The sequence below is a fragment of the Hippocampus zosterae genome, chromosome 6 (genome assembly GCF_025434085.1).
Source record: "Hippocampus zosterae strain Florida chromosome 6, ASM2543408v3, whole genome shotgun sequence".
NCBI lineage: Eukaryota > Metazoa > Chordata > Actinopteri > Syngnathiformes > Syngnathidae > Hippocampus > Hippocampus zosterae.
Genome location: NC_067456.1, coordinates 11,740,233 through 11,759,162, shown reverse-complemented (window position 1 = coordinate 11,759,162; position 18,930 = coordinate 11,740,233). Strand labels below are relative to the sequence as shown.

General features: G+C 41.9%; 2 protein-coding genes across 4 annotated transcripts; one reads left to right on the top strand and one right to left on the bottom strand.

Moving 5' to 3' along the window:
• The first annotated feature begins 442 nt into the window (after positions 1–442).
• Positions 443–8,828, top strand: ankdd1b (ankyrin repeat and death domain containing 1B). The gene is made up of 15 exons (XM_052068431.1): positions 443–761; positions 1,287–1,387; positions 1,464–1,562; positions 1,653–1,751; positions 1,910–2,014; positions 3,907–4,011; positions 4,330–4,428; positions 5,122–5,220; positions 5,373–5,471; positions 5,549–5,647; positions 5,730–5,828; positions 6,725–6,820; positions 7,065–7,266; positions 7,794–7,925; positions 8,040–8,828. Exons 1-15 carry the CDS (start codon positions 587–589, stop codon positions 8,093–8,095), a joined length of 1,665 nt encoding a protein of 554 aa, XP_051924391.1. The 5' UTR covers positions 443–586; the 3' UTR covers positions 8,096–8,828.
• On the bottom strand, positions 8,152–18,101 carry poc5 (POC5 centriolar protein homolog (Chlamydomonas)). 3 transcript variants are annotated; one of them, XM_052068423.1, is made up of 16 exons: positions 17,933–18,100; positions 16,470–16,570; positions 16,177–16,315; positions 15,883–16,064; positions 14,159–14,335; positions 13,906–14,010; positions 12,446–12,625; positions 11,977–12,163; positions 11,635–11,765; positions 10,591–11,292; positions 10,252–10,419; positions 9,846–9,897; positions 9,308–9,423; positions 9,141–9,233; positions 8,743–8,913; positions 8,152–8,659 (listed from the first exon to the last, which is right to left on the bottom strand). In XM_052068423.1, the coding sequence occupies exons 1-16, from the start codon at positions 17,973–17,975 to the stop codon at positions 8,528–8,530; spliced, it is 2,679 nt and encodes an 892-aa protein (XP_051924383.1). In that variant the 5' UTR covers positions 17,976–18,100; the 3' UTR covers positions 8,152–8,527. The 3 variants fall into 3 exon arrangements, 2 of the variants coding, with proteins under 2 accessions (XP_051924383.1, XP_051924382.1); XM_052068422.1 differs by having other exon boundaries at positions 9,846–9,948; positions 17,933–18,099; XR_007962780.1 differs by lacking the exon at positions 9,846–9,897 and having other exon boundaries at positions 17,933–18,101.
• Between the last annotated feature and the right edge of the window lie 829 nt (positions 18,102–18,930).

Here is an 18,930-nt window from a genome sequence, read left to right as displayed (position 1 = left end):
AAATTGGATTGTATTTTTTTTAATGCTGTGTTTGATTATTATTTATTATTAATAATCTGTTATTCACATTATATACACGTTATTTCTCATCCAACATTTTGTGTGTTGGATGAGAAATAACGTGAGCAACACTGTGTAGCCAGACCAGAGTTGACCTTCGGGCCCCATAAGCAGAATATTTTGTGCTGCGTGGAGCCCAATTCAGCTGATAATCAACCTGAGTTGGACAAGCTCAAAACAACAAATACCTTAAAGAGATTATGGTTAATCTTTTATAAACAGCATTTGTTTAAATATGTGTACATTAAGAAAAAATGGAACTGTGCATGTAATACAAATCTACATCCCCCACAATGTGAAATATAATATAACGTGTTCAATAAACATGTTACGATGTGTCAATATCGAAGGGTGTGAGTTTGCTCAGCAAACATAGATCAGCCCTCCAGTATTGAGCACGAAGTCTCAGGTTGATCTGCATATTGGGTGTGACCCGGTTCTTCAGGTATTTGTTTGGTTACTGATCCTGGGACACACAAAAGTGGAATCCTTCACTGCCTACCTTGTAATAGCAGTGGTTGCAATAATGGAGAAGAAAGCTTTGGCTCTGAAGGAAATGATGAAGACACAATTTCCCAAGAGGAAGAATTTTGACCCTCGAAAGTGGATGACACAGGTACCAGTTAAGGCATTTGCTGATTTAGCGCTGAACAAGCAACCAGAAGACAAGATGGACAACAGCTTTGACAACAAAGAGATGTGTGAGTACACAAGAAATGTTAACAGTGGGATAAGTGCGCAGAGATTGACCAATTTTAGCTCAAGGTTGAAACCTTATATATTACCGTACTTTCCACACAAGGTACACCGAAAAATATTCACTTTTCTCAAAAAAAGACTGCGCCTTATAATCCGACACGCCTTACATATGGGTCAATATTATTATACATTGGATATAGTATTTTAAATGTTGTTTAAAGCGCTTTGTTATGGCAGCAGCTCTTGTGAAAACTCCATTTAAATAAAGTTGTATTGTATTCCCTTCAGCCTAGCTCCATCGAGTGGATGCAGAATGTAACCGCAACCACTTTTGTAATTTCTATTCTCTGCACCGTATATTGACGTAAAACAGTTTTAAAATAGGTCATTCATTGAAGGTACGCCTTGTACTCCGAAGCACCTCCGAAGCACGTGCGGAAAATACGGTAATCGTACTAATAGGGGTTGTAGACCCTAATCCAAAGTGCAACTGTATTTGTGTAACCTATCACTTGTGTGTTGTGCAGTACTGCAAACAGAGAAGCTGTTTATTGAAGCAGCTAAAAGCAATGATGTAGCTGCAATGAAGACACTTGGAAAGGGGTTAAATCTCAATGCTAAGAATGTGGTGAGCCCATCACACAATAGTTGAAATATCACGTAGAATCCCCAATTCCATTGTAATTTTGCTCACTGCCATCCAGCACAATAGGACTGCCCTTCACTATGCTGTCGCTGGAAAAAACAAAGAAGCGGTGGAGCTACTTCTATGGCGCAGGGTGGAAGTGGATCAGAGAGACAAGGTAAGGTGACGCTGTGAAGAGGGAAAAAAAGAGATCTCGGAGTGCACAAATGCAATCGTTTCATTTGAACCCAATTTCTGTGTGTGGCAGTTTGGTGTGGCACCCATTCATTTAGCTGCCTGGTTTGGCAGCTTGGAGATTCTGAAATTATTAGTACGGGCTGGAGCAGAACAGAAGATTGAGAATGAGGTGATCAGAAAAGGAAGACATTTTACACCGATATCCAACATTTGGGCCAATATTTGTTTCCAAAGACATCACCCTCTATGTGTTTTATGAAGATTTTAATGGCCCTTGTCATTACAGAGATCGACTTTCTAAATATGCCGTTTGATTTTCATCTGTAGGAAGGACTTAACATCATGCACTGTGCTGCTATCAACAATCATACTGACATTGTGGAATACATTGTCAATGACCTGCAAATGAAAGAACTGGACAAAGATGATCAGGTATTTCGTGCGATATAAGTTATAGCTTTTTGTGAGTGTCATTAATCTAAATTAAGGGCAACTTTGGACTGTTTCAAAAATGTAGTTTAGTATCCAGTCCAAAAGGGCAAACCACGTAACACAAACAGTGGAGGTCGCTGATGGTGTCGTGGTACTGCAAGAAGACTGACTTGTGCATAGGCAGCATGGGATCAGTACCCACTTAGTGACCATGTCATACCTGTCAACTCATACGGTTTAGCCATAGTTCATACGGATTTTGTGGTGAATCTTACGTATATGGCCGTATCGCACAAATCATGCGGATTCTGAAAACTTCCGGGTTTTGCCCCCCCCCCCCACTCCCCACCCACCCCCTAACGGCTAGTTCCGTTTGCTTTTGCCCAGAATGGTGCTCGTCTACTCAAATGCTTTCATTTCTGGAATACAACTCTGAACACAGTAATGCCTAAGTAGAATGATGATTAGACATTAACCAGACATTGTATTATGGAGATCTACAATAAATATCATTGAAAATGTTGTGGGGTTTTTTTCTGTGCCGTTATTTTGACATAAAATGCTTTGGTATATTATAATGATTTTTTGCTCTTTATAAGGATTTTTTTGGTAGTTTATACAGGGTGGCACTCCGAAAAGTTGACAGGTATGCCATGTGGATGTGGAAGTGGGTGTGAATGGTTGTTTGTCTCTATATGTGCCATGTTACTGACTGGCGACCAGTTCAGGGTGAAGTATTGTGACCAATTTATGGAGATATGGATGAGTGGTTTATTATTTTTGTTGACAAAAATATATATTGTAGGTGGGGGTTGGTGATTCTTCTGCCGTCCTTCGTGTGTTCATTTGGATCCGGGTTGAGTCAATGCATAAAATCAGAGGCTGTAAATGGAGAAGTTGTTTCTTGTAGATTATGTCATCAGAACGTTCCGGGCACAAGTGCGATTCAGAAAATGGCTGCGATCAGAGCACAAATGGGCAAATACAATGTCTCAAGACAAGTCTTATGTACTCTAAGCAGGGCGTAGTCTTCAGCCGTTACTTTTAAGTTGATGCAACAATCCGGTTCTCGCTGGTTTGAACGGGCCTTGAGTATGAAACCACCGCAAAGAGGATGTACACACACTTTGATTTGGTCCTCTTTCATCTATAACTGCTTCAAACAGCAAAGTGTATGCAGAAAAGTGGTTAAGATTGCATGACTGTCTGTGTCTTATGTGTTGTGTTGTATTATTTCTCATTTTCTGTTAACTCTTCTTTTGATGGCGGCGCGGGGCACCCGCAGCAGCTCCACTCTCTTTCCAGAGCAAAGAAATGTCATCTGTGCTGTATGTTGCACATGTAGCACATTTGACAATAAGGTTGACATAAACATGAACATCCGCAATGTTGTCCAAAAAAGTCTTGTTGCTCCGGCAATTCATAGCGAGGTCACACCACAAGTCAGAACATGTCTATATATTATGTTGTCAAACTGATAATGCACATAGCTAAATAATGGCTTCTTTTATACAGTATCTATATCTATATCTTATATATATATTGCGCGTCGTCCCGCACGCGGTCTGTCCTTCCGTCTGTCCCTTTTCAAAACGTAACTACTTTACCGTGCCGCCACTGCGCCGCTCAGGCAGTGGCTCACGACGATCGCGCGGGCATCTTAGCGAAAAAATGTTGTCTACCCACAAGCATTGCAATGAAATTGTTAGTTATTTAGTAGAGCTAAACATCTCTTTATATTTCGCGATAAGCAATGAAGATGAACAAAAAGTTGAACCAAGCAACAACACTTTTGTGGACCTTACCAGCCTTCCGCAGGAACTAGCTGATGAGCCGCCCTCATGTAAAATGAAGTGCACGCAACTAATTGTGCCTCAATCGTTGCCTTTCAGTCAGGCCATTGTACATTTGCCATGGCGGCAGAAAATGGCTGCGTGCAAATGTTACAAATGCTAATGGAGCCGGATTACAACATGGCCACCATGAAGCCCAACAAGGTTGGTTTTGTGTGTGTGTGTGTGTGTGTGTGTGTGTGTGTGTGTGTGTGTGTGTGTGTGTGTGTGTGTGTGTGTGTGTGTGTGTGTGTGTGTGTGTGTGTGTGTGTGTGTGTGTGCGTGCGTGCGTGCGTGCGTGCGTGCGTGTGCGTGCGTGCGTGCGTGCGTGCGTGCGTGCGTGCGTGCGTGCGTGCGTGCGTGCGTGTTTGTGTGTGTGTGTGTGTGTGATTGATGCTTTCATGTCCGAGTGGCTCATTGCTGTACCGGCTCAAAGTCAAAGCCACTTTGATGCAATCGGCTCTCCTCTCTCCCTCCCACCAGAAAGGAGACACGCCCCTGCACTTAGCTGCCAGGAACGGACACTTGGATGTTGTCCAACTACTTCTGTACAGCTTTGATACCCGGGATGAAATTAATATGGTACACATTCATACGAAACACCTCTATCCGAGTGTGCTTTGTAACTGGGCTCAGTGGATAATCCATTTGAGGTTGGTGGACTATTGAAGGAAAGTCCATTGACTCATCTGTGCCGTCATTTTGATTTGATTTGATTTTTAATTACTTTTACCATTTTGAGTCAAAATTGGAAAAATGCAGTATTCTGGCAGTTAATGCTACTTTGTAATATAGCGAGCATTAAAGATAAAAGAACAGTCAGCCGTTCGGATGGAACTTGACAGGACGATGGTATTCTCTTGGATTATGGTTTGACTGAGAGCCTTATGTATTATGTATTGGTGCTAAACCAACCTATGTTTGTACAATACGAAGCATGTTGGTTGCAGAATCAAAGTTCTTTGTCTGAAACCTTAGTTGCGTGGAGGGGCTTCTGAACGCATCCAAGTCATCAGCCCATTTGCAACTTTCAGCATGGCAATGACCAAAGCATCCGACTAGAATAAACAAAAAAGTGGCTTTGCATTCAGTTTTGATCCAGCCCAGCCAGATTTGACACAATCTCTTTTAAATGCATATATTCACAAGAAATGCAAAAAAAAAATCACATTTTTTACTTGTAATAAAAATAGCCACATAATTTCCAGAAAAAAATACTATTAAATCTGCACTTCAGCCTCAGCCTGTCATTGTTGTACGTTCTTTGTGTGTCAGGACGGTGAGACCGCTCTGTACCAGGCCGCCAAGAACGCTCAGGAACAGTGCGTCCTGGCTTTGCTGGAAGCTGGCTGCAACCCTGACATCCAAACAGCAGTACAGCCACACACTCAAAACACTCAAATCACTGCGCGGGTGGCATGTTTTTAACCCCTGTGCGCCAGGGAACCAGGGAGAGGTTAACGTTTTGTACTACATATCATTTTGTGATAAATCAAATGCTTCCCCAAAAAAATCCTCTGTTGTAGACCAAACGCAGCGCCCTTCATCCAGTTTCAGAGCAAGGAGACACATCTCTTGTCCAACTTCTCCTAGAATATAAAGCCCACACAGATTTTCAGAATGAGGTGAGTAAACGGATTACGCCTTCTCGCTTCTTCGCAAGCGAATGCCATTATCAACCCATAAGTCATACATGCTCAAGGACTTGGAGGTTCCTCTTCACCTGGCAGTAAAGAACAGCCACCTCCCCGTCATCCATTTTCTATTGGAGGCAGGATGCAACTTTAATGTCACCGATAAGGTAAAATGCAATGACTGACATACAGTATTTCTTTTAAAAAATATGTTTACAAGAACATTCTTTGTGTACTGTCTTGTCTTAGAGGTCTCAGACGGTCATGCATCTTGCTGCTGAACTTGCAAGAGTAGATGTGGTGGAAATGCTACTGAAGGCTGACGTTGATTTGACACTCGAAGACCGGGTAAGAGTTGAAATAAAATAATATGGGGACTTAGGACGTACACCTTAGTGGCCTCCACCTTCAGACTCTTTCCCAAAGATGCGTGGAAACGGCTCATGTCTGTCATTTCCTCACACACAATGTGAAGACAGACAATGCTTTTCAAGATCAATACTTTTTATTTATTTTGAACCCTTTCAGGGGCAGTGGTTACTACAGAGGACCGATTATCACCTCATCAGGTTACAGGGTGCATGAAAAGGTTAAAGTCGTATCCCTCAACACATTGCATTACAATTGTTGTTTTCACTGAGCATCCTTAAGATGCCAACAAATTATTTTACATGAGTGTATTATTTATAATGAGTTTATATGAATAAAAGATATTGTCCCTGTAATTGTCTGCCGCTCAAATCCGTTGAGTAAATAAACACTCGCTCCAGACACTGTACAGTACATGAGGAAATGTGGTACGATAATAAAAATCTTCAGAGTGGAAGCTTATGGCAACAAATGAGGAGCATCACATCTGGTAGGAGTGTGTCCCAAACTTTATTGTGCCCGAGGCATTCATTCTACCAAATAAATATATAAATAAACTTCTGCCATCTAATGGCTGATCATTTTGTTGTTCTGCCTGTTTCTGTATTTCTCTGGCATAGATGAACAAAGATATATTTGTAATTATTCATAATTTGCAGAAAAATCTGATAACCCGCAGTACCCCTAATGACGTCTCACGGCACAGTTGTGCACCCTGGTTGGGAATTGCTGTCTTATAGTTTAATGGTCAGCCACCCATTATTAAAAAATAATACAAATTAGCTTTAAGTCAGTAATCGTTCTGAAATCCTCCAAGGTGGTGTCGTAATTCATGTTTGGATGCATATAATTATTTGGCGCTCGTGTTAGAGCAGCAGGGAAAGACGGCACTCGGCGTGGCGGCCAGAGCGGACGAGGTGATCATTGTGGACATGATCATCAAGGCAGAAAGATACAACGCGTGGAAGAAAGTAAGACGCTTTTACGATTTCAATGCATGCCACATTTTATTTGTTTCTGATAATTACATTGCAGGTGAATTGTACTTCTGAATTGAAAACGTGTTTCATTTAATGGAGATGTCATGATTGATTTTCAATGTGCTCAAATGTGACATTTATATTGCAAATGTTGAGTGACTATGCCTTTTCCTCGTGTCTTCCAAAGCTGGTGGTATTTAATCAACCCACTGACAGGATTTAATAACCCCTCCAGGCCAACCCAGGGTGTAATCAGAGTGTTCATAGCGAGTATCCGCTAACATTCAAACTGGACCACCGCAATGAGACCAAGCAGCTCCGCTCGATTACCTGGCGCCTGGCCTACGAGCTCCTGAAGCCAAGAGACTGGACACGTCTGGCTGAATACTGGCGATTCACAGAGGAACAAGTGACGGCCATCGAAAGGCAGTGGACGGGTAGCCCTGATTTTATTCTGGCAAATTCAATTCAGTGATAAAATACAGATGCCCTCGAGATTACAGTTGGAAATTGGACCATATTTTTTTTCTGGAGGGGGAAAGAAAATCTGTATTTGACCAATTGTGACACATGATGCTGCACAAGACAGTGAACTGCACTCGACCAAAGTTGAGCAAATATAAATGTAATGTAAATTGCAACTCAAAGCAGTAAACAATGTGTCCATTATGGTTTTAGAAACAGTTTGACCTCAAAATGGATTAGATTTCCATTATTAGAAAGCACATTGGGAAAGGACAAATTGGAAGTCAAGCCAGTAGACTGGAAATGACTGCGTTCCACCTTACATTTGGTAGCGTGGCTTCAACTTAAAATAAACGTCGCTGAGTCAATACATTACTAAACTTTAACAAGTAAAGTATATTTTTTATATACCGGTGTATGCTATTATATTTGTCATTGGCTTGTGTATTTTTTGTTTTTGTGGAGAGGGGCACAGAATACTATTTGTGCTTGTTCACAGGTCAGCACAGCTATAAAGAACACGGCAACAGGATGCTGCTGATCTGGCTCCACGGAGAGGAATTGGCAGGCACAAATCCTTTGATCGAACTCCATCAAGCTCTTGTCCAAACAGGACATGGCAGAGCTGCAGGTATTTCATTTCAAATTATTTGGAATGGATTTACAGTGAAAAGTCCAAATTTGTACAAAATGTGTCAGTTTGAGTGTTGTGATTTCTTTTTTCATTTTTTTACCCATCTTATAGAAAAGATTCGGATGGAGTCAGAGAATGTCAACAGTAGGGGCTGCCAAGTATCATGATTGAGGGGTTTGACATGCAACATCCATCCCTTTCAAGACACACTTGTACAGAAAGGTAGCGCTAAAATAATTTATTATGTAAAAAGAAAGCATCAGGTCATATACAAACAAGAGGGCTTTGGTTTGATGTTCAATGACACACTAAAAAGTACAACAATATGTCTTTATACATGCACCTGTTCCTGAATATTCAAGTAAACATTAAGTTCAATAAATTCCATCTTGAAAACTGCACCTTTAAAATATCTTACATGTGTGGATCCAACCACAAACGTCAGTGAGGTTCCGAGGAATAATTGATCAATTTCCCTTTGCCCCTAAATAAAAACTTGTAAAGCACAGTAAGAATCACAGTTGTTGCATAGTAGTTAAAACTTCATCTAGTCAATGATCGTTGGGGGGTGTGTGAGTGAGGGCTCTGTGTGGGTGTCATTAGTCGACTACTTTGATAGATTGTACATTACAAGCGTTTGTTCTAGAGGAAGTCTTCACAACAGTGGGTGTGCGGGGACCCCGTTGGGAGGCGCGAACAGATTTGGTAGCAAAAGGATGACCGATCGTGTGCTAGGAGAAGAGAAAGGGAGGAGGGGGGGGCATTAGACTCCAACACAAATGGAAAAATGCTTCATATTGTTATGATTCCATACCTGCGCAATTGGTTTATGGCGTTCTACGACAATGGAGGTCATGGGCGGAGTCATACCCATCACCTGGAGGTTGCTGCGTACAGTCTTACCAGCAAAAGGTTGGGCCGTGATGCGAGCCGTGATAGTTTTCACCGGTTTCTGTTGGCCAGCTGTGACCGTACGCCCAGAGACCTAAAGAAGACAATTTGTATTTAGTGAGGGCGTTACCGCGGCAGGCGACAGTTCAAGTCATTATTTTCAACTGACACAGTCAAATTGGGTAAAAGAGAATGTGGTAAAGAAGACGGCTAAAACCATCATTCAAACCATCCTGTTTTTTCAGTTGTGATCTTGGTTAAATAATACAAAGGATTTGTTTTCGACAAAAAACTCTCCTGCCACCTGGCGAAAAGGCACACCTGTTTGTGGAAACCAGTGCTGCCCCCTTGTGGAACTGAACTGTGAGCTGCTGAAGTGGCAGGGAGGACTTCGCCTGTGTACCACACGCCCATCTGAGGAAAATGAATGCAAGGTGATGTTATGAGGTTACAGAAAAGATTGAACAAATACCACATTTCTGCCATACCCCGCTGTCGTCTTCATGGGGGTCAGGAGACTCTGGGTGGTCAAAGTGAACCGGGCTACCAACAGGACCTTGAGCCAATGTTGCCGAGCCAGGCTCATCCCAAGGTGGTGGGGAGTCTGCAGAGAGTAAAACATTGACTTAAAACCCAAAACGTCCATACTTCCATGTCCTCCTGAAGAAATTCATTTCTTCCAATCGTTGTATTTTGCATGACATTCGATGTAATACACTTATTCAAACATGTAAACTGAGATTTTGAGTGAGAAAATATGACAGTATTTAGAATATTCTAAAAACACATTTGCCAATCATCACTGTCTCCTAATAAATTACACCTAATACTTACTGAGGGTGAAGCCCCCGGCCCCTACTGTATTAAAGGAAATACAGCATGAGATTAACAAACTGGCTTATAATGCCATCAAGAGTACTTTGGATACTAAGAAACCTGCAAAACTGCCCAAAGGGTTTGTTTTAAAAAAAAAACTCAAGTGTCTCAATTGTCATTAGTCAACTATTTCAACAGAGTGTACTTTACAGGCGCTGGTGTGCATTCTGGACGAAGGCCAGCCTCCGGTGGCGCAGGGAGCCTGTTGAGAGGAGCGAGGAAATTTGGAGGCGGTTGCCTGACCAAGAGTTTGCTTGTAGGAAAGAAAAAGAGCAAAAAAATTGGACTTTACACACACCGGAAAGATTGTTCACTTTTGTGAAAGGAAAAACAGAGTAAAGAAAATCATTGAAAATGAACTAATAAAATAGACATTGCGCTTTGGATTTGTGGTCCTACAGAATGACAGGTAAAGTAATTCTTACAAACTTTTAAGACTTCAAAAATTACAACAGCTCTGTTGAGACAGTTATGTCAGTGATCGCCGCGGGTTTGTTTTCATTGAACAGAAGGGCACCAACAACAAAGAACTGCTGTTTTCACTTTCTAAAATTACCTGCGTCATAGGATGATGGTAGTCTACAGCAGTGGAGCTCATAGGTGCAGCCACACTCACAGAGTCTAGATTGCCGCGTATACTCTTGCCAACATGGTGCGTGGAGCTGCGAGCTGTCAAACTTTTGGTAGGTTTTTGTTGGCTGGCTATCACCACACCCCCACTGGCCTGTTAAAACGATGGAAGCATTTAGATGGAGCAGGAATGAATTAAGCCTTACTTTGAGACAAATGAGACATACTTTGAGACATCCATCCATGGATGGATGGATGGATGGATACTATTTTTGTTGTCAAATTGGTTTTCGGAAGAGTAACTGAGAAACGATGTGTTACCCACCTGTTTGTGGAAGCCAGGACCTGCCCCGTGTGGGAATAAGCTGTGTCCGGGTGCAGCGTACCCTGATGCCGCGTGCCCGGTTGCAGAGTACCCGGATCCAGCGTGCCCGGGTGCAGCGTGCCCAGATCCAGCGTGCCCGGGCGCAGTGTGCCCGGGTGCAGCGTGCCCGGATGCAGAGTGCCCGGATCCAGCGTGCCCGGGTGCAGCGTACCCTGATGCAGCGTGCCCGGGTGCAGCGTGCCCGGGTGCAGCGTACCCTGATGCAGAGTACCCGGATGCAGAGTGCCCAGATCCAGGGTGCCCGGGCGCAGTGTGCCCGGGTGCAGCGTGCCCGGGTGCAGAGTACCCGGATGCAGCGTGCCCAGATCCAGCGTGCCCAGGTGCAGAGTACCCTGATGCAGCGTGCCCGGGTGCAGCTTGCCCGGACGCAGTGTACCCGGGTGCAGAGTGCCCGGGTGCGGCATGCCCCGGTGCAGTGTGCCCGGGTGCAGAGTGCCCGGGTGCGGCATGCCCTGGTGCGGTGTGCCCGGGTACGGCGTGTCCGGGTTCGGCGTGCCCGGGTGCGGACTGGCCAGCTGAAGTATGCCGGGGTGCAGGGTGCCTACTTGCAGCAACCTTGGCTGCAGTGTGCCCGGCTGCAGTGTGTGCAGTTGAAGTGGCAGGTGGAAATTCAGTGTGAGACCTTGGCGCTCCAAAACCCATCTGAGGAAAAGAAATGCAGGTAGAATAAGGCAGCGATGGGATATCGATAATTACTAAACATATTCGGTTGTAAGTAGGACAAACTTTTAACGTGTTAATTTCCCAGAGCAAAAAACAGTGGCATTTTTTTCTAATCTCCTTTTTCATAAATCGATAAGCTATCGATTTATCATCAACACAAACGATGATACAGATAAAAGTTTTAAGATCCTAATTCGCAAGCATTTAATTCATCTAAAATTAAAGCAAAAATATGGTTGTATTTCCACTTGGGTTCCTGTTATCTTGGGACAGATTGCTGAAACAATGCCATGGTTTCCTTCAAAATCTCTGGTGCCTTACCCTGTTGCCGCTGTCTTCATGGTGGGGAGGAGATCTTGCGCGGTCAAAATGTGCCGCGCTGTGGGCAGGACGTGGCTGGACCTGAGCCAATTCAGAACCATCAGGATCATCATCAGGAGGTGAGTTGGGGTCTGTTAGTGAGCAAAGTAGCCATTTACTATACAATGCAGTACTGTACAGTATTGCTTTGTGGGAATTAGACTGAAACGTATTTTATTAATGAAAACAGTGAATGCATCCTACAACCAAAAACAAAAAGAACTGCACTACAATACATCCTACTGGCCGTCTGCTGCATTTTCTTATTCTTTGCAACGTACACCCAATACTGTCATAGCATACCATATTCACCCGGGTCTTGGGGCTCTTCGTCTGTGGGATTAAACAAGTGGAGTGTCTCCATGTTGAGAGCACACACGCCCCTCATCAGGGCTTTCCTCATACACACTTCTCGGCGTTCTCGCTCAAGTTGCAGTCTCTCAATCTCGGCTTGTGACTTCTCGAGAGCCTCGTTGTGTTCTGAAATTAACTAAAACAAGGCAGAATGGTTTCAGTTATCTCGATAGACCAACGTGACAACGTACTGTTAAGATCCTTTTTATAGTGATCATGATGTGCACCTTAAGCAGCAGAACACAAAAGAGCTATTTTGTGTCTCTTTTTTTGCTTCAGGTCTACCTCGACATTTGTTATGTGCAATTTATTCATTTAAAAGACAATCTAAAGTACTTAAGAGATACATGATTGACTCAACAGAACTTTTCAAAATGTCACCTTTCCCAAAGTACTACAGTCAAGGGCCCATACCTACCGTCTGAATCTGCGCCTCGTAATTTTCCGAGAGGATGGTGCACACCTCCTCAGCCTTTGCGCGGCATGCCTGCTCCGTCCTTTCCTTCCACTCTTTCTGGGTGAGGGAGTGCCATGCCAACACCACCTTCCTTTTCAGACGCAAATGGAAGTGTTGCCGCGCTATCTGGGTAGCGTGGGCCTGAAAAGGAAATCACGGGCCCGCAAACAAATGATTCAAAACATTCGTCCCAAGCAGAGCAACATTATTTTGATTGATTTTACTGTACAGCATTTAAATCTACTCGGTATTAAATATAGATTAAGTAATTGTAATTTTGAGGAATGAACAAAAATGAGAATAGACCGTCCATCATCATGAAGCGCTTTAATATGGACTGTTTCAATTTCCGTGACTTCAGAGTTTTACCACTTTCAAGAGGGATATATTTCAAACTGAATCCAACTTTTCATACCCACATTTAAGCCGTCTCACAGGGAAGTCAGAAATGAATTGAGCATATACAACACTGAAACGTTTGACCATGAAGAGATATTTTTCAAGATCAGAAAACTAAGACAATGGTGAACATTTTTTCATTAATATATCAAGACAACTCTCTTATGTTATTCCCAATCAGAAGACACGTTTCCCTATTTCGGCCCTGACTGTACATGGGTGAAAACATCATGAGAGAGTAGTCGTGCTATATTATACCACAAATTCCAGATTACAAGCCGCTATTTTTTTCCCACACTTTCAACACTGCGGCGTGTAACATGAAGCGGCTTTTTAATTATTTTTTTTTTCCCATCTCGGGGAAAAACATGGACCAATAAAATGAATGAGTAGTTCACTGAGGTCCAACGAGATTGTATGACTAATCACAACTTCCGCTCTTTTGTCATAGCGGGGAAACGTGGCAACAGTCGACCAATAAAATGAATGAGTAGTTCACAGGGGTCCAATGAAATTGTATGATTACCGGTAATCACAACTTCCTTATTTCAGTCTTTGTTCGGACCCTGATCAACATGGAGAATACCAGACGAAAAGCATATGATGCAGCTTTTAAACTAAAAGCGATCACTCTGGCAGTTAAAGAAGGAAATCGAGCTGCTGCCCGTAATCTTGGCATAGAGCGCCTGAAGCAAACCCCCGCCTACTCATTGGCCAGCGGTTTATAATATGGTGCGGCGCATATAATTACAAAATTGATTTTTCTTCATAAATCTGAGCATGCGTCTCTTAATCCGGTACGGTCTATAGCCCGGAATTTACGGTAATTTGTTTCAACTCATAAGTCATGAACATGGACGGGATTGAAGAAGAGGCAACCAGTTTTGACCCCATTTTTGTTTGGTGAAATTTTCCAGATGAAATTGATTGGTACACCAAAAATTGGTTTGTGAATGCTGTGGACAAAAAATAAATAAAACTAGAAATTTAAAGTCATGGTGACATAGAGAAAGTCACATTACCTCCTCTTTGGCCTCGCTGTACTGAAGTCTCCACTGGGTGAAGGCTCTCATCTTTTCAAGCTTCTGTTTTTGTCTGCTCAACACCACACTCAGATTTCTAATCATCTGGAGGAGGAGACAGTACTGAACAATAAGCCCAAGCAAACGTGTCGCTCTTCATCTTTATCATACAAATGAAGAAAAGGATGCAGGTCTGCAAAAAATGGGGCATGATGGTAGACGGGTTATCATACACAGCGCTCAGTGTGGTCACCTCATCCTTTCTCTTGTTGGAAGTCTCATACGTGTGGAGCAGTTCCTTCAGGCTGTCCAGCTCAGTCTTCAAGCCCTCATTCTGGCCTAAATGAATCTCCCTCTCCCTCTGCATCTCTCGCCTGTGTTGATCTACGAAGGCCACCCTCCACTTCCTCAGCTCCCTCAGCACATTGGTCTGATTGACGCAGAACGAGAGGCATGAGTACGGTATATATATAGTATTTGTTTAAGAACATTCTGTCAATGGCTACACTAAAGTGTCTTTGGCAATCTTCCGGTGAATCAAGCATACCGCAAGTCTGGCCTGATAGATTATTTATTCATGAGTGGGCTTTGTTGGAAGGATCGTTTCGCACATGGATGAAGATGAAATAAAATAGATTTGTCTGTAGATCCTCAGTCATCAAGGTCATAGTGATCTATAATATGATACATTTGTAACTGTAAAGGTGGCACAGCTCATGAGGGTTTCTCAGGCCTAACCCTGGTAAGATACAGTGCCACTGATCCTCTTAAATTAAACCATTCTAAGATTGTATACCGAAGAATAAGATTGTCTGCATTGTAGTCAAAATGATTCCGGGTATAAAGCTTGGCTCATACTGTTCTGTGTGGCGTTTTCATGTTCTCTCACTAATTGTGTTTTTAATTGCTGTAATTGCTGGAGGGAGCCACAAGTTCTCATCAGTGCAACTTGAGGGCCACATACGACGATGCCCTTCCTTACCAGATGTATGACAAAAATGTTATTTTGAATATGGACAAAATACATGTAAAAATGTGTGCTTTTAATGTACAGTATTTCATTCTGATGACATTTAAATTCATATATAAATGATCCATTACCCATACTTTTTTCACGACACTGTTGGGCAGTAAGTAATAAGCATCTGCCATCTAGTAGTGCTTTGTGATATTACAACTTAAAACTAGTCGACCCTTGCATATTCGGAGTTCAGAACCTCTGGATTTGCATATTCCCAGACTTCTTTTTCCAATATTTTGTCCACCATTTCCCGACATTTCTTGTAGAAAATGTATATTGAATGTTATTTTCTACAGAATTACTCGTTTATCGTTTATATACAGTATATTAAAAAAAATAAAGGGGGAAAAAATACTTTTAAAAGATTTGTAGTTTTGACAATCACGGGGCCACTCAAGAGTGTGGTCACGGGCCACATGCGGCCCACCCGCCAGTTGCTCATCCCTGCTCTATATAATAATACCATATATTTCTAATATCAAATGACTTACATAATTAAATTTGACATAACAGATGCTCATATAAAAATACATTCATTGCATGCTTCTCGTCTCCTCTCCATTACTTCAGGTGTGAAAGAAAGATGTTTTTATTTTCAACTACACTGTTTTTTTTAACTCCTCTTGCCATGACAGTTAATGTGTCAACTTTCCTTTGCTGTTATCTTAAGACTTTGTGATGGCAAACAGTTAAGCCTTAAACTAATTTACTTTACATAACTTTGTATGAGGGTGGGAGCGAAAACAGCTTTGAAAAGGAAAGTTGACTTTGAAAACTCCGCTGGGGGAAAAAAAAAATCAACAATCGCTAAACAATCACTTATGAAATGACCTTCACAAATTGTATGAATGCATTACAACAATGCAATTCATTTTTGCGATGCCATTCTTGGGACCATTTTGTAACATCAGGAAGAATAATAAGAAAAAAGGAGCAAACCATGTCACAAAACTGACCTTCAATTTTTGGGTCCACGTATCTAGAATGTTCTCCATTTTGCTAATATTCTCGTCTGAGATGAAAAGCTCCACTTCTGTGTACCCAGTGAACCCTTGGTCATTTGGCTGCGCACTCTCAGATGCATCCTGTAACCTGTCTGAGCTTCCCAAACCTCTGGCGGTAGTCTTCCTGGTCTTCTCTAGCAGCCAAATCAAACACAAACAGAATAGTTATATGCAAATGCTCCTTCGCAATAGGTAAAGGCCCAATGAGTGAAACTCATGCTGCTGGGTGAAAATACTATGCAATACCTGCTACTCGTAAATTTATCTGTGAATTGTGATCCTCTGAAGACACACGTGAGACATCTCTCCCCACCAGGCCAGCAACAGCAGCAGCCTCAAATCTTGGCGAAGCCACTGCACTTTGGAGGAGCTCCTCATATTCATCCTATTAAAGCACAGAACAGAGGAGATTAGGTTGATTCCTAGTTCAGTGTTGGATTTCTTTTCATGTCAACTGAAATATAAACTGTCCTTAATTTAAACATGATTAGAAATATAAAATGTCCTTAATTTAAACATGATTAGAACAGTTGTTTTACATGAAGCTCAGTGCAGGCAGAGTTGCTACGATATGTTGATTCCGTCGGCAACACAGGGACGCTGGCCTCTTCATCTGAAGACATCTGAACAGGGACGTGAGCTGCAGGAGGAAGATAAGTTTGTTATTCTATTGAGCTTGTCATAAATAGCATTGATCTTTGTATAATTTAAAACAATCATGACAATTTAATCTTATATTTAAAGTCTACGATTCAATATTCTGTCGAACATACAGTACCGCGCTGTAAATCACGACGTGGTGGAGATTAGAGCAGCAGGAAGAAACCCTCAACGCGTTAGGATAAAACGGCTATGATGTATTAAACCACCAAGGAAAAGTCACGAGAAAATAAGATGACTAAAAGTGCCAGAACTTAACACAAAGTGGAATGAACGCTCATTAATTAGTTTTCTTGAAAGTGTCACAAATCTGTGATGTTTCTTCTTTCGCAGGCGCGCTTTTATGTTTCGACAACGCAACGTACCCGAAGAGAGGGAAATAAATGAATAAAACGAATTGCGCTTTTAATGTGGTGAATCGGTAATTACAAAGCAAAAGAGAATACTGTATTTCTTAGCTTTACCTCCGGGTTAACCCGTCGGTTGGTGCACGCTTGCTAAGTCGTTTGAAATCGAGCAACTCCTCAACAACAGAATATGTGATTGGGCTGTCTTCGAGCTAGCTCGATACGCGCAACTCTGATTGGTTACATTGTTTCCTGGTAACGATAAGCGGAACTCCACTGCCGGAGCTCAAATCTGAACGTGTCATATGTGGGGCTGACGCGCGCGCAGTTGTACTTAAAAACAAAAAAATTAAAAAAGTAGTAGCGTTTGTTGTCCCCGCAACCACTAAATGAATTACCTGCATAGGAAAGATTTGACCTCGAATTTTGGTTTCCGGATCACGTCAAGGCTTTGCGAAATTGCACTGTTTTAACAAATATTGTCCAGGGTCGGGAAATAGGCATCATTGGACCTGCAATTGGGAAAGAAGTGAACACTTGACAAATAACATAACAATAAATATTTTCCAAAAAAGGGTAGGGGGCAGCCTAACACGCGATTACCCGTTTTTGGGAAAAACTTAGAACATGCAAATGCTACACAGGAAGGCCAGGATCCAGTTCGAAGACATGACCTCTGCACTGTGAAGGCAGACAGGCTCACCAATCGACACTGTTTCACCATATTATTGCCTGAATTAATTCCTGTATTGCAATTTGCAACTGGTTAACACACAAATGAACACAATGAAACTGATGCTTCGTGTCAAGTCCAGTCCAGTCTGTGCTGCTTTAATGTCGGTGTGTTCCGAATGGAGGATATTCCACTTCTCATAGATGCTGTATCATGCACAAGTCTTAGGTCACCTTTGGCTTTGTCTTTATAATGACACCACAGTATATAGGACTTGAAATATTAAAAGCTGTCACAGTTCAACGTAGTTATTTTTAAATACTTTTTTGTAACGATCTGGACAAGGTTGCATTTCTTTCCACCATGTCAGTCAAAATGGTACCAATGGAACCGTCGAACTCCCAGAGTCATTTTGGCACCCCCGGTGTTTCTTCATCCTCCATTAACCAGGAAGTCAGCTGTTATGTAATAAACTGGATAAACAAGCCAAAATCCAAAGTTCTTGGAATAGCTTTCATTTTCATTCATAGGTCAATGTTGGTGGAGGTTTGTGCTCTCAACTTCAGGGTTTCACAACTAGGGAGTACGTGGAAACATTCAATGGTTTATTTCCAAAATTATTCATAAAGTCTCAGAGTCAGACAGTCAATAAATCTTTTATACTTTGTGGCACATTTATTATTAATTTTGATGTTATATTTTTTACATTTCATATTACTCATATATTTTCAAGGCAACATATTTTCTTTTTTATTTAATTCAGGTTAAAAAGGAGATAATGCCTGAGAATTAAATGTTGAAATTAAGGCGATGAAATAAAATGATATTCACATGATAATCAGTTGTGTTACATTCTCCTTTTGGGGAATCATCAAACTGAGTGATGGGGTATGACAAAAAGGTTCAGGGGTACACACCAGATGAAAAAAAATGGAACCACTGGTCTACTTAGTGGACTTCTGTCGTTATATTTGATTCCTATTGCATTGCTAAAATAACAACTTTGATGAGGGCTTTTGCACAGATCTGTATTTCATCAGGAACTACGATATGATTTGACTGCATGCTGGATCGTTGCATGATTGTTTAAGAACAAAAATAAAATGCTCAGAATGCTGAATCAGACAAGTCAAGTCAAGTCAACAGTATTTATAGAGCACTTTCAAACAGCCATCGCTGCATACACAGTGCTGTACATGGAGCAATTTAACATGCACAATAAACAGTAAGACGAATCCGTAATAAAGGCGGTAGAAAACCAAGAACAAATCAAAGTCATGCTGAGTCAAATGCCAAAGAATACAAGTGAGTTTTGAGGAG

What these genes read in the sequence shown, in the direction of transcription:
- ankdd1b (XM_052068431.1), top strand. Translation starts at nt 587, where the DNA reads ATGGAGAAGAAAGCTTTGGCTCTGAAGGAAATGATGAAGACACAATTT. An exon ending in CTTTGACAACAAAGAGATGT is followed by an intron (nt 762 to 1,286) that starts GTGAGTACACAA and finishes TGTGTTGTGCAG; the next exon opens with TACTGCAAACAGAGAAGCTG. An exon ending in CCCGGGATGAAATTAATATG is followed by an intron (nt 4,429 to 5,121) that starts GTACACATTCAT and finishes TTTGTGTGTCAG; the next exon opens with GACGGTGAGACCGCTCTGTA.
- poc5 (XM_052068422.1), bottom strand. Translation starts at nt 17,975, where the DNA reads ATGGTGGAAAGAAATGCAACCTTGTCCAGATCGTTACAAAAAA. An exon ending in GATAAATTTACGAGTAGCAG is followed by an intron (nt 16,065 to 16,176) that starts GTATTGCATAGT and finishes TTTGGCTGCTAG; the next exon opens with AGAAGACCAGGAAGACTACC. An exon ending in ACCATCATCCTATGACGCAG is followed by an intron (nt 9,949 to 10,251) that starts GTAATTTTAGAA and finishes CTTTCCTACAAG; the next exon opens with CAAACTCTTGGTCAGGCAAC.